Raw genomic sequence first — 11,965 nt, 5'->3', positions numbered from 1 at the left:
AGAAAGGGTGTGATCATTATTTGGATTGTCAGGTTGTTATACTGTATGGTGTGTGTGTGTATAAAGGCAAGGCAAGGCAGGTTTATTTCTATAGCACATTTCATGTACAAGACAATTCAAAGTGCTTTACATAAAACATTAAAAGCATTACAGCAGAAGCAATAAAAAGTATAGGCATGAGAAAAACAAACAAACAAAAAAAAAATCAGATAAATACACTGTAACAAATTACTGTAAAAAAACCGGTAAATTTTGTACAGTATCATTCTGTTATCTGTAAATACAGTATAATGCTGTAAATAATGAGGTCTGTAAGGAGGAAATTTAAAACAGTAAGCTACTGTAAAATTTGACAGTATTCTACAGTATTTTCTTCAGTTCCTCCACTGCTGTCCGCCCAGAACTGGAATGAACAAAGTCATCTGGCATCAAGTCCCACCAGCTCATGTAGAAAAAGATTCAATCTAACGAATGTTAACTATAGACTGGCTGCATCAAAGGTTAGTGGTTCTTTTACGAAACAGAAGGAAAAAAATAAATGCAGAACGGACCATCCAGCAGTGGACCAGAGGCCACCTGATGCTTTCATCCTTCTGTACCTCCACTGCCATCACTCCATCCTGCTCCAGTTGTTCATTTATCAGGTAAATGTGATTTTATCAGTGGAACTGTCACCATGCTGTGGCATTTTGGGTTCATTAAACATTAAATTGCCTCCATAAACCGTGTTCACACCGGATGCAACTTACGCGGTGTAACAGGCGGTGTAATACTGCTTCAGATTTTGGGGGTGTTAGCTTATCTAGCTAACATGCAGCTAATGTAAGCTGAAGCATACATGCTAGCTGTGAAGTGGACACAGTTAAACTAAACAGTGTCAGTTTGTGTGGTTTTCACTGCCCCAGGGTTACATTTCTAAGACATTAAATCTGTAAAGTGGAATTTACTAACTTGGACATCCACATTAATTGATATAATTAACCACTGTTTTAATAAAAGTAAGTGACTAAGGCTAATGTTTCCCTCTTTGTTGGGCAGTTTGTATAGGATGTGTAGCATTATTGAATGTCTGTATGCTTTACAGCTATAAACACAGTGTCATTCATAACTGATACACCATTGTCCAAATGTGTTCCACTGCAGCTGATCCTCAGCTCAACCTGACCCTCCAGCCAGTCCCAGACTAATACTGCTGTAAGTGTCTGTATGTGTGTGTTTATGTGTGGATGTGTGTCGGTCTGTGTCTGTCTGTCATTCAGTCTGCCTGTTAGCTGTCTGTCTGTATCTGAGGAATAAAAGAACTGCTTTTGTCCTTCCATGACAGTGTCTACCACTGTAAGACAACAATAGCCATGAGTGGAAGCAGTATAACTTATGATAACAAATTTAAATAAAGTACAAAAAAAGTAACCTCGGTTCTTGTCTCCATCAGTTGCAGGTGATGAAGTCACATCTGGAAGTTGGATGATGAGCATTGAAAGCCATGTTGTCTGTGAAGGCCTCCAACCAAGTTTCATCACAATGCTTACTGCTGTTGCAGTGAATTTAATAAAAGCTCAATGTTATAAGGTCATCTCTTGTTTGAGCTTTTTCTAGCAATGTTGATGATTTTGTATTTTAAAATGTAATTTGAAATGTTACAATCCTAGCTTTTTGCTGTTATACTGTAAATATTACATTAAATATGTTTTACGGTAATATATTGTTTCTTGGAATACGGTAGTTACTGTAAAATGCAGCAACTGTGGCTAACAGTATTTTACTGTAAAAGGAACATTATTTACAGCCCAGTACCGTAAAACTTTTTACAGTAAGAAACTGTAATTGTAGATTACAGTAGAGATACTGTAAAATAACAGTAGCATGCTGGCAACTCTAGCTGCCAGTAATTTACCGTTATTTAACGGTAAAATTTGTTACAGTGTAGATAAAGCAGATAAAACAGACAAGCAGATGAAACAGATAAAAACTTTCAGCTTAAAAGGAACAGTGCAGATCTGAACTGATGAATACAAACTCTATTCAAATACAGCTGCGAACAGGTGGGTCTTTAACCTGGGTTTAAATAAACTGAGTGTTTCAGCTGATCTGAGGTTTTCTGGATGTTTGTTCCAGACATGTGGAGCATAGAAGCTGAACGCAGCTTCTCTATGTCTGGTTCTGACTCTGGGAACTGACAACAGACCAGATCCAGATGACCTGAGGGGTCTGGTAGGTTCATACTGGGTCAGGAGGTCACTGATGTATTTTGGTCCTAAAACCATTCAGAGTTTTATAGACCAGAAACAGAACTTTAAAGTTATGTTCTAAAGTATAAACATGGGGGTGCTGATGTATGTTGGTGTATAGCTGTTGAGATAAACTGGTGTGTATGTATATGTGTATGTGACTGTATGGGGGTACAGGTTTGTAGGAGTGTGTTTATGGATAATCATAATCTTATGTTGTATGTGATGAAGCACTAACAGTCTGAGGACTGGAATCAGGGGGTAGGACTGGATAAGCAGTGGCTTCTTCCTACTCCCTTTCAGGCACAATAGTTCTTTTTTTTTTTTCTATTATTTGATTTTTTAATTGTGTTTTGTTTATTATTATTTTTGTTTTTCTTCCATATGTTTTGTATCATGTCTGTGTCTGAAATAAACTAAACTAAAATCTATAAGTATGGTGTGACATAAGCTGTGGCTGAATTCAGAATCATCAAAAACATTATATGGATGAATGAAAGTAGAGTAATTAGGTAAATAAAATTATTAATAAATGTCATGGTTTTTATGGTTAACAAAGATGGGGTTATCATATTTATCACATACTTTACTTTTTTGCTCAACTGTGCAGATCAAATTTATGTTGCAAGATCGTGCTACAGTTTGTTGTTTAGACAGAGGTGGACCTCAAACAAATTCAGTCATCTCCTGATCTATGTGTCTAAGAGATTCAATTTTAATGTCAGAATGTTAACAGAAGATGTGGTATGTCAAAAATGGGTCTAAGGTTTATTCAGTTACATTAGGGATGAATTATTTGGTCAAAATATGTAAATCACATTCACTTCTCTCATTGTAATGAATGTCATCCTAGTGTCCTAAAGGGGTAGGGCAGTGGAGAGACACAGTAAAATCCCTTAAGTGTCTACTTGCACATATTTTAATGTTCTAGCATTTAATGAACAAAAAAACAAAGCAAAGCATTCATTTACAGCAGAGTAAAGTGTCAAACCAACCAATCCATTTTAGCATCAACCAGTTTATAGAAAATTTCACATCTCATGCAAAACAAGTTCTTCCATTTGCCCTGTCACTGTATCCTATGTTTATTTTTTTTTAAACTTAAATCTTTATTGAGTTTTATGTAGCATTGGAACAGTAACAAAAAAAAGACAAAGACAAACAAAAGAGCCCCCCCCCCCCAAAAAAAAAAAAAAAGAACAGACGAACAAGAGCACAAATAAGTACAAAAAAAACCCAATGAGCCCGGTAAGCAACAGTCAGTCTATTGATTTTGTGTAAATAGTCCATTTATCCCACTTTTTATCCAGTTGTGGTTCTTGCAGTCTCAGTCTGTGTGTTAATTTTTCCATTAGAAATATTTCATTAACTGTGGATATCCACTGGTCCTTTGACGGAATGGTTGCCTTCCCCCAGTTCCTTGTTATAGTTTTTTTGGGAGCTATTAAGAGTATTTTCACCAAATATTCGTCCTTTTTAAGAATGGTAGTGTCCCAAAAGTTACAAAGATACAGAACATCAGGGATCAGTGGAATTGGATAACCCAACACATGGTACAGTACGTCTCCGATCATCTTCCAAAACTCAGTAATATATGGACATTTCCAAAATATATGTGAAAGGTCTACATCAATTTCACCACATTCACGCCAACTCCTTTGGTGCATCTGCAGCTGTGGAGTAATAAAAAATCCTACAAGATTCTTCCAGGCAAATTTTAGAGACAATTTGACAGATTAGTGTTGCTAAATGACCCACAGTTTTACTTTTAAATTCATTTTTGCTTTAGCTGGACCATGAGGGATTATCCAAAACAAGGAGCTGCTTTATATTGAAATAAATCTTGGAATGGCAATCTATTAAAGTTCACTCTCTGACAGGACATGACTGTGTTTTGATCAATAAGTGCCCACTGTGTCGGCTAATATGCAAGTAAAACAACAAAATCTATGAATATACAAGAGAATAGTTGTCCACTGTAGTGACCAATATGCATGAAAGGGTTAAGTGGGGCTAGAAGCTGCAGAGCTAGCTGAAGTGATAGAGTCAAAACCAATGGAAGCATTACTTAGATGTGAAGACACATAGCTACTGCAGGCTAATTTCAGTCACCCTGCTTGGTGTTGGCGTGTCTTTGCGTACGAAGAACAGTTTCAGCTGCTCGCTTAACTCCTTGCAGAAGATGACGTAGATGAGGGGATCCAGGCAGACGTTGAAGGCTGTAAATACACGGGTCAAATCCTTCAGAAAGTGAAGCACATGGCTCCAGTGACACCCAAGGAAAACGTACGGAAGATTAACCAGGTGGAAGGGGATGAAGCAAACACAGAAGACAATGATCAGCACCATCATTTTCTTGCTTGCCTTAGCAAATTTCGTAGAATCAGAGGACACCTGCTGATTCTGCTGCACCTCTGCCAGTTTGCGACATATGCGGTAGTAGACACAAATCAAGAAGATGAGGATGGATAAGAAAAATGCTACTAAACAGGTACTGGTGACTTTTACAGGTATGCTGGCTACTGAGCTTCGAAAACCTTCACAACTGATGGGGACAGAGGCCGTGTTCTTCTTCATGTTGACTGACACAGTAAAAAAAGCAGCAATCAAAAGAATGATGAGGAAAACCCATGTTATTGTAGTGATGATGTAGGCGGCTCGCACTGTCAGCAGTATGTGAGTTTTTGAATGAGCTTTTAAAGGATGGACGACGCTTAGATATCTGTAAGAAAGAGTCAGAAAAAAGGAAGTTACAATGGAGGATACACCATACAGGAGGGAGCTGAAGAGAGAACCATGACAAATAATCCAAGCATGAACCATTAGCTCTTTCTCTTTTGTGATATTACACTCGTCATTCTATTTAATTGGTGGAACTACTGTTTTGATAATATTATCACTTCTTTTTTTTTACCAGTGCTGTGGGAGCATCTTTCATAATTTATTTTGATTAATCCTGCTTGTCATGAAAGGGAACCAGTTTTGATTTAACCTCATTTCATATGAACTATTACATCTGCACTGATTCAGTAATACCATTGCACCGATGTTCTACATTGCGTCCTAACTGGATCCGAGCTCACCTCGGACCCGGTGAGCAGGGACCGGGTCCGAGGTGAGCTCAGATCGGGTCGGGACGCGACGTAGGGAAAACCAGAAAACGTCGTGCTGGAAAATGATAATCGTTTAGAAGAATTGCTAACCTGATTGCTTCACTCAGTTGTGTTTGTGGGTATCCTATGGCCTCCTATGTCACTCTGTCAATATTTCTGTTTCTGCGCCACGGCACCTGGCACCGAGCTGTGGTCCAGGTGTCCTGTCCAGCCACCCTACACCCGCTGTCTCTGAACTCCTCCCTGTAACTCACTCACTCATTCCGTTCTCTGCTCAGGCTGTGAATGTACAGGCTGTAGCCAACGCTATTTAGTGTAATTCGTTACTTATGGGACACGTTTAAATTTCAAAGAGCAGCAGACTATCAGCTGACCTCCCAGTAACACAATGGAGAAGTGGGTTTAAGGTGGAAGCTGGAGCCGGCGCTGGAGCCAGGTTAAACCCACCAATAGAAACTCTTCTCTCATCCATCAGCGTAGGCCCCGCCCATTAAGTGCAGTTAAATTCGCAATCAAAACTTTTAAAGTCTCAAGCAAAAGTTTTTAACTCACAAGCAATGAGGACTGATTTCTAAGCAAAATGATCTCCTTTTTTTGATTGCCACTTACTGTCTTTTGCTCTCAAATCTCTTTTTTGGTTGCAAATCTATTCTTTTTAATTGCAAATCCATTCTTTTGGATTGACGAATAAAGAAACAAATTTCTCTCCATACCTTTCATGAATTTTGAATTATTAAACTTTAAACAATTTAATTTTTCTTTTATATATATTTCCAGCATTTCAAACTCCACCACGTCCATACACTTTAAGCTAAAAATGCTAAACCACCTTCAATAAACTCAGGTTATTGTTTATTTTAACAGCGTTCAAATGAATTTTCCAATTTTTATATACTGCTCCAAAAAAAATCAGAGGAACATTTTTTAATCAGAGTATAGCAACCTATCAGTCAAATTTCTGAGATATTGATCTGGTCAGTTAAGTTGCAGAGGGGGTTAATCAGTTTTAGCTGCTTTGGTATTAATGAAATTAACAACAGGTGCACTAGAGGGGCAACAATGAGACCACCCCCAAAACAGTAATGGTTGTACAGGTTGAGGCCACTGACATTTTTTCTCTCCCCATCTTTTCTGATTTATTTTTGACCAGTTTTTCATTTAGCTTGGGTCAGCATCTCTACTGATAGCATGGTGCGGTACCTGGATGCTACAGAGGCTGCACAGGTTGTCCAACTCGTCCAGGATGGCACAGCAATATGTGCCATCCTGGACATCCAGGAGGCATCCTGATCAGACGCCCAAACCACCTCAGTTGGCTTCTCTCAATGTGGAGAAGCAGCAGCTCTACTCTGAGCCCCCCCAGATGTCCGAACTCCTCATCCTATCTCTGAGAAAGAAGCCAGCCACCCTGCAAAGGAAACTCATTTCCACGGCTTGGATCCATGATCTTGTCATTTCGGTCACTACCTACAGCTCGTGACCGTAGGTGAGGGTAAGTCCGAGGCCATGGTCCTCAGTCAGAAAACGGTGGAGTGCCCTCTCCAGGTTGGAGAGTTGCTACCCCAAGTGGAGTAGTTTAAGTATCTTGGGGTCTTGGTCACGAGTAAGGGAAGGATGCAACAGGCAGAAACAAGCTGGACTTTTTAAAATCAGTCACAGAAATTCTTGATTCCTGATATGGAAGTAATTTGATATTACAAATTATGACAAAATCCTGTGTGCAGATGGTAAGTGCAATTTCGCCATTTTCAGAGAAGGCTGTGGCAATGAAGGTAACTGACTCAGATAATTTGAAACAAAGAAACTATTTCATTTCTAAGTCTTCCTCAGCATTTTCCATTGAGCTAAGACAGTTCATTACACCTATAAGTTAGAGATACAACATTCCAAATAAATGTTGTATACAGTTCAGGTTTCTGCATTTTAGTAATTCTCATGAATACACACAGCAATGAAAACACATGATTTTTTTTTTTTACTATTATCAGTATAATTAACAAAAATATATCTGTTATCCATCCATTTTAAAACACAATCTACTGAGCTTCCCACTCAGATTTCAACAGGGATGTAAGGATTTTAGCCTGAAAATAAACTCATAATCAGTACCTGTTATAAGCAATGTGAGCCATGAACAGCATGCTGGCGTACATGTTGAGGTAGAAGACTTTGGATCCAAAGTTGCAGTAGGCCTGGCGGATAGTCATGGAGCTGGTGGTTGAGTTAATGATGTAGAAAAGAAGAGAGAGGCTGAGGATGAAGTCTGCAGCTGTCAGATTCTTCAGGTAGATCATCAGGGTTTTTGACAACGTCTGACGACGGGTGAAGTAAAACCTCAGGATGAAGCCATTGAGGAGCAAACCCACCTACAGCAGATAGAAAGGACAGGTCAGAGGAATGTTTAACAGAAATATTATTACATATGAAATAAATATTCATTATTATTTCATCATTTTGAGTTGGATAAATATTATATGAGTTAGTGATGTTATATAATTATATGTCAGCATAAAGGTACATTACATGATGATTACTGAATTTTGCTCAGGCATATGCATGTTAAAGTTGGACAAAGATGCAGAGACTCTCCGTGACCACAGACTCAGACCAATTTGTGCACACAGCATTAGCTAATGTACGTTATACTTACAGGCAGGGTTTTATAATAAAGTACCAGAACACCTCATGAAACATTTGCATGAGAGGAGGATCTCATAGTGTAACTACAGTAGACCTGTTTGTCAGGAAAAATATTGTTTTATTCAATGTAGAGAAGCACAGAATAGTATTGTAGTATGGACTCGAGACTGGCACAATATCCGTCTGTCCGTATATGCAAAAACTTTAGCATGGACTGACGACTGAGGGTTTTCAAGCGCGTGCACGATATGTTTTTTTCATACAATAAATACTAAACAGTAATAAAATCTAAAATAGTTTGTTTTCTGTCTCCTGTTTCTTCACTGCAGCTGGTGATTGATCAGCTGACCTACATACAGTATAGGGGTGGGCGATATGGGGAAAAAAAAAAATCTCAATAATTTTTTTTTAAATTTCCCAATAATGATAATCTGACGGTATTCTTTAAAATGTGAATTCCTTTCTTCTTCTTTTTTTTGCAAAAAATGCTGTACAACTCTTCTTGCTTACCAGGACATCTATGGATAGACACAGCATTTCAGAAAAACAGCTCGTGGGGTAGGGGGCAGTAGCTATATATGTGGGTGTGTGGTCCATAACTAACTACCTAACGCTGGGGCGAAACAAAAGTCAAACCTAACATTCTTTCCCCACTTCTATTCCTCTATTAAACATCGGATCTTACTTGAAATTTTCACAACTTCTAACCTGTATCCACCAGAACCCCTCCACATGAATTTGTCACTTAACCAACACCCCCCCCCCCCCCCCCACACACACACACACACACACACACATACACACACAGGCACTGCTGTTCTGGTTTTGATGGTTGGAATTAAATGCATTTTTACGTTTGTTATATTGTGTTTGTCCAATTGCATCTTTGGTTTATATAGTTTTCCCTTTTGTGTATTGTTGGATTGTTATCATTAACTGTATTTTTTCTGTTTAGTAACATGTGTTTACTAGTTATGTTTTCTATTAATTGAATCTTTATAATTTTTTTTCCTTTTGTTTTGTGTATTCTTAGTTTGTGTTATTATTGTGTTTTGTTTAGTAGTTTGCATTATAGTTTGTTTAATTGCATTCTTAGTTTATTTTTGGTTGAGGGTTTGGGTGTAGCACGTGGCCCTTTTTTAACTGTTTTTTTCTTCTTTTGAACAGGTGCCTTGGGCCTGGGGCGGCAGTGTGATCCCTGGTGGTGGTTTTCTTCACAATTTCCAGTTTTGTTTGGTGTGCAGCTTCACAGGTGTTGGTTTGCAGTCCCTTTTATATTTTGTTGGGTCCCTGCCACACTGGTAAGCCCCGGCCCTGTTCACCTTTATGGGCCACCGTGCTAGTTTTTATAAAATAGTAGTCTTTTTAACATTTTGTCCAATACATTTGTTTTTAAATTGAAACCGTCTCATGCCACCTGTGGTATCTGTCTGAACCCGTGTGCCTGTAAAATATTAATTTCCTGGGGTGCAATTCCCAAGGTGGCATTGCTGTCGCAATTTATATTTCTGTGCACATTCCCTGCGCTCACCACATTTGCACCTTCTGTTTGTTTTCTTTTCGAGACAGTATGAATACTCAACGTAAAAATGCACACCATCAAATCAACATTCACAATATTATTGTAGGCGATATATATCGCCCACCTCTGCCTACATATGATCAATACCAGCAGCATTCAGGTTGATTTTAGTCTTTTAGAGAACAGAAGATGTTTGGTAGTCTTAGTCTCATAGGAGTCATTCCATATAATTTCATCAAGTGGTCACCACCTGACCTTCTCAGATTTTTCTAAATTTTTACATACTTCTAGTACATTATATACGATGGAAAAATCCAAATTTCAAGGCTTAATTGTAAATAGTTACAAACTTCTGACTGTTTGAAGTAGGTAGGGGGTACCCTAAAATTGTGAGCAAAATTTAGACTTGAAATTTTCAGCTATTTTCAGGCTTCTATAACTTCTGGACAACAAGAGCTAGAGGTCTGAAATTTTCAGAATCATTTCACAGAAATCTATAATCCTAAGAAATGTGAAATAATTTACTTAAAATGTATAATTGCATGTTACAGAGAATGACACATTTGAGATTTTATCCATCGTGAACTTCTAAAATGCTACTTTTGGCCACTCATTACACAAAAACTAATCATCATATTCATTACAAATTTTATGTGCTGTATCTTGGCTACTTAGGGAATGGATCTGTGTAAAATGAAGGTCCTATGTTTTGTTATGTATGATATATGAACAGCTTAAAATCAAAAATATCTGTCCGACCTTTGGATTCAAAGGTCAGTATCAGCATGTGGGATACTGTAGGTAGTATCACAAAATAAAAGACACCATATGAAAGACCAGAAATTGTCCTAAATTTTGACACCAAGCACAGCTTGCTTCTATAAATCCTTCTATGTTAAATGTTCAAATTAAATATGGACGTTTTTGCCCTCATATTTTAGCATCTATATAACAGTATAATGTATAATAGTGATAATAGTTCACAGCATTGTTTTAACATTGTGTTACTGAAATACCCACACATTATAACCACATTAGATCCTTGTAACCACAAAGTTCTTGGAAAACCACACAATGCCAGCATCAGCATTCCGCTTGAATTAAACACATTCATAGTAGTGCATATAACAGCATGTCTGAACATAACTGAAACACACTGGACAGTATCAGTGCTGGACCAATGGCCAGTACAAATTAAGGACATATTTATGTTTATATGCTTATTATTCCATAGTGACACTTGAGTCAACAGATGATGACAACTAATAAAAAGGCAGGGATTTGGGAAGTGATCAAATTTAATCTTAACTTACTTAAACCCAATCTGTCGAGGTAAAGAAAGTGATTGACAACTCACCGCAAACACCAGACTGTAGGCTACAAGGAAGAAGAGGCGGGCTGAGGCGTTGAATTCACGACAGCGGCTCATATCTGTGGTCTCATTGACGATGGATGTGTTGGACAGCTGTGTCGACCTTTCCATGTTCTTTGTGTTTTGGTATTTTTTCTGAGAAGGGTAAAAATATAATATGAATTTAAATCCATGTTAATAATATCACTTCTCATTGGTGATTATCTGACACCAAAAATAAGAAGTTACTGTACCTGTAGCATTCAGCAGCTTCCTCTCTGAATGCCAGTGTGAAATAACAGGTACTGCTGTATATGTGGATGCAAATCTGCAAATGTCCATTTGCAAGTCAAAAACAAAACATTGTTTATTTATTTATTTTTTAAAAAATATTTTGACAGACAGTACAACATATGCCATCATCACAAAATAGAAGACATAAACATCATCCACTGTCTGGTTTTCAAATTTGTACGTAAGACAAACACCAACAAACACCAGCACACAAACTAAAGAAAAAAAAAAAAAAAAAACACTTGTGCCTTACATTTAAGGTCTACATTTGTCCTCTCATTCTGCCTCTCAGTCAGTATACTGGATAAGGTCAGACCAGACCCGGCGCCTTACGTTTATATAGACATCCTCTCTATTGACATCAGAAAGGAGCCCCAGACTTTATTGAAAATGTCTTCTCTCCCCATTACTCTGTATGTGACTCGCTCAAAGGTAGCCATTCTTGTCATCAATTCAATCCATTCCTTAAAACAGCAGGGACTAGATGACTTCCAGTGTCTCAGAATTATTCTACATCCCGTAGTAGTAGCTAAACATATAACAGTTTCTGTCTTGCAGTCAGAGTGTTATTGTCTGGCAGCAGACCCAAAATACACAGAGCTGGAGTCTTGAACAGTTGCATTCGGAACAAATCATTTAAGAGGGTAACAACCCTTTCCCATAGTTGTACATTTTTTTCCACAAGAATATAATGTGTACAAGAGTTCCCACTTCCTTCTGGCACCTCCAGCATTTATCACTGTCCCTAAGTTTTAGTTTAGCCATTTTACTAGGTGTCCAGTGGTTTCTATTTAACAATTTGTACTGAATTAGCTGA

At 38.0% G+C, this 11,965-nt stretch overlaps 1 protein-coding gene across 1 annotated transcript; it reads right to left on the bottom strand.

Moving 5' to 3' along the window:
- Positions 1-4,128: 4,128 nt before the first annotated feature.
- On the bottom strand, positions 4,129-11,135 carry LOC115430210 (P2Y purinoceptor 14-like). The gene is made up of 4 exons (XM_030150125.1): positions 11,109-11,135; positions 10,861-11,010; positions 7,451-7,707; positions 4,129-4,950 (listed from the first exon to the last, which is right to left on the bottom strand). The coding sequence occupies exons 1-4, from the start codon at positions 11,115-11,117 to the stop codon at positions 4,317-4,319; spliced, it is 1,050 nt and encodes a 349-aa protein (XP_030005985.1). The 5' UTR covers positions 11,118-11,135; the 3' UTR covers positions 4,129-4,316.
- Between the last annotated feature and the right edge of the window lie 830 nt (positions 11,136-11,965).

This window comes from Sphaeramia orbicularis, chromosome 12 (assembly GCF_902148855.1).
Source record: "Sphaeramia orbicularis chromosome 12, fSphaOr1.1, whole genome shotgun sequence".
Lineage (NCBI taxonomy): Eukaryota > Metazoa > Chordata > Actinopteri > Kurtiformes > Apogonidae > Sphaeramia > Sphaeramia orbicularis.
This window is presented reverse-complemented; position numbering and strand designations above follow the sequence as displayed.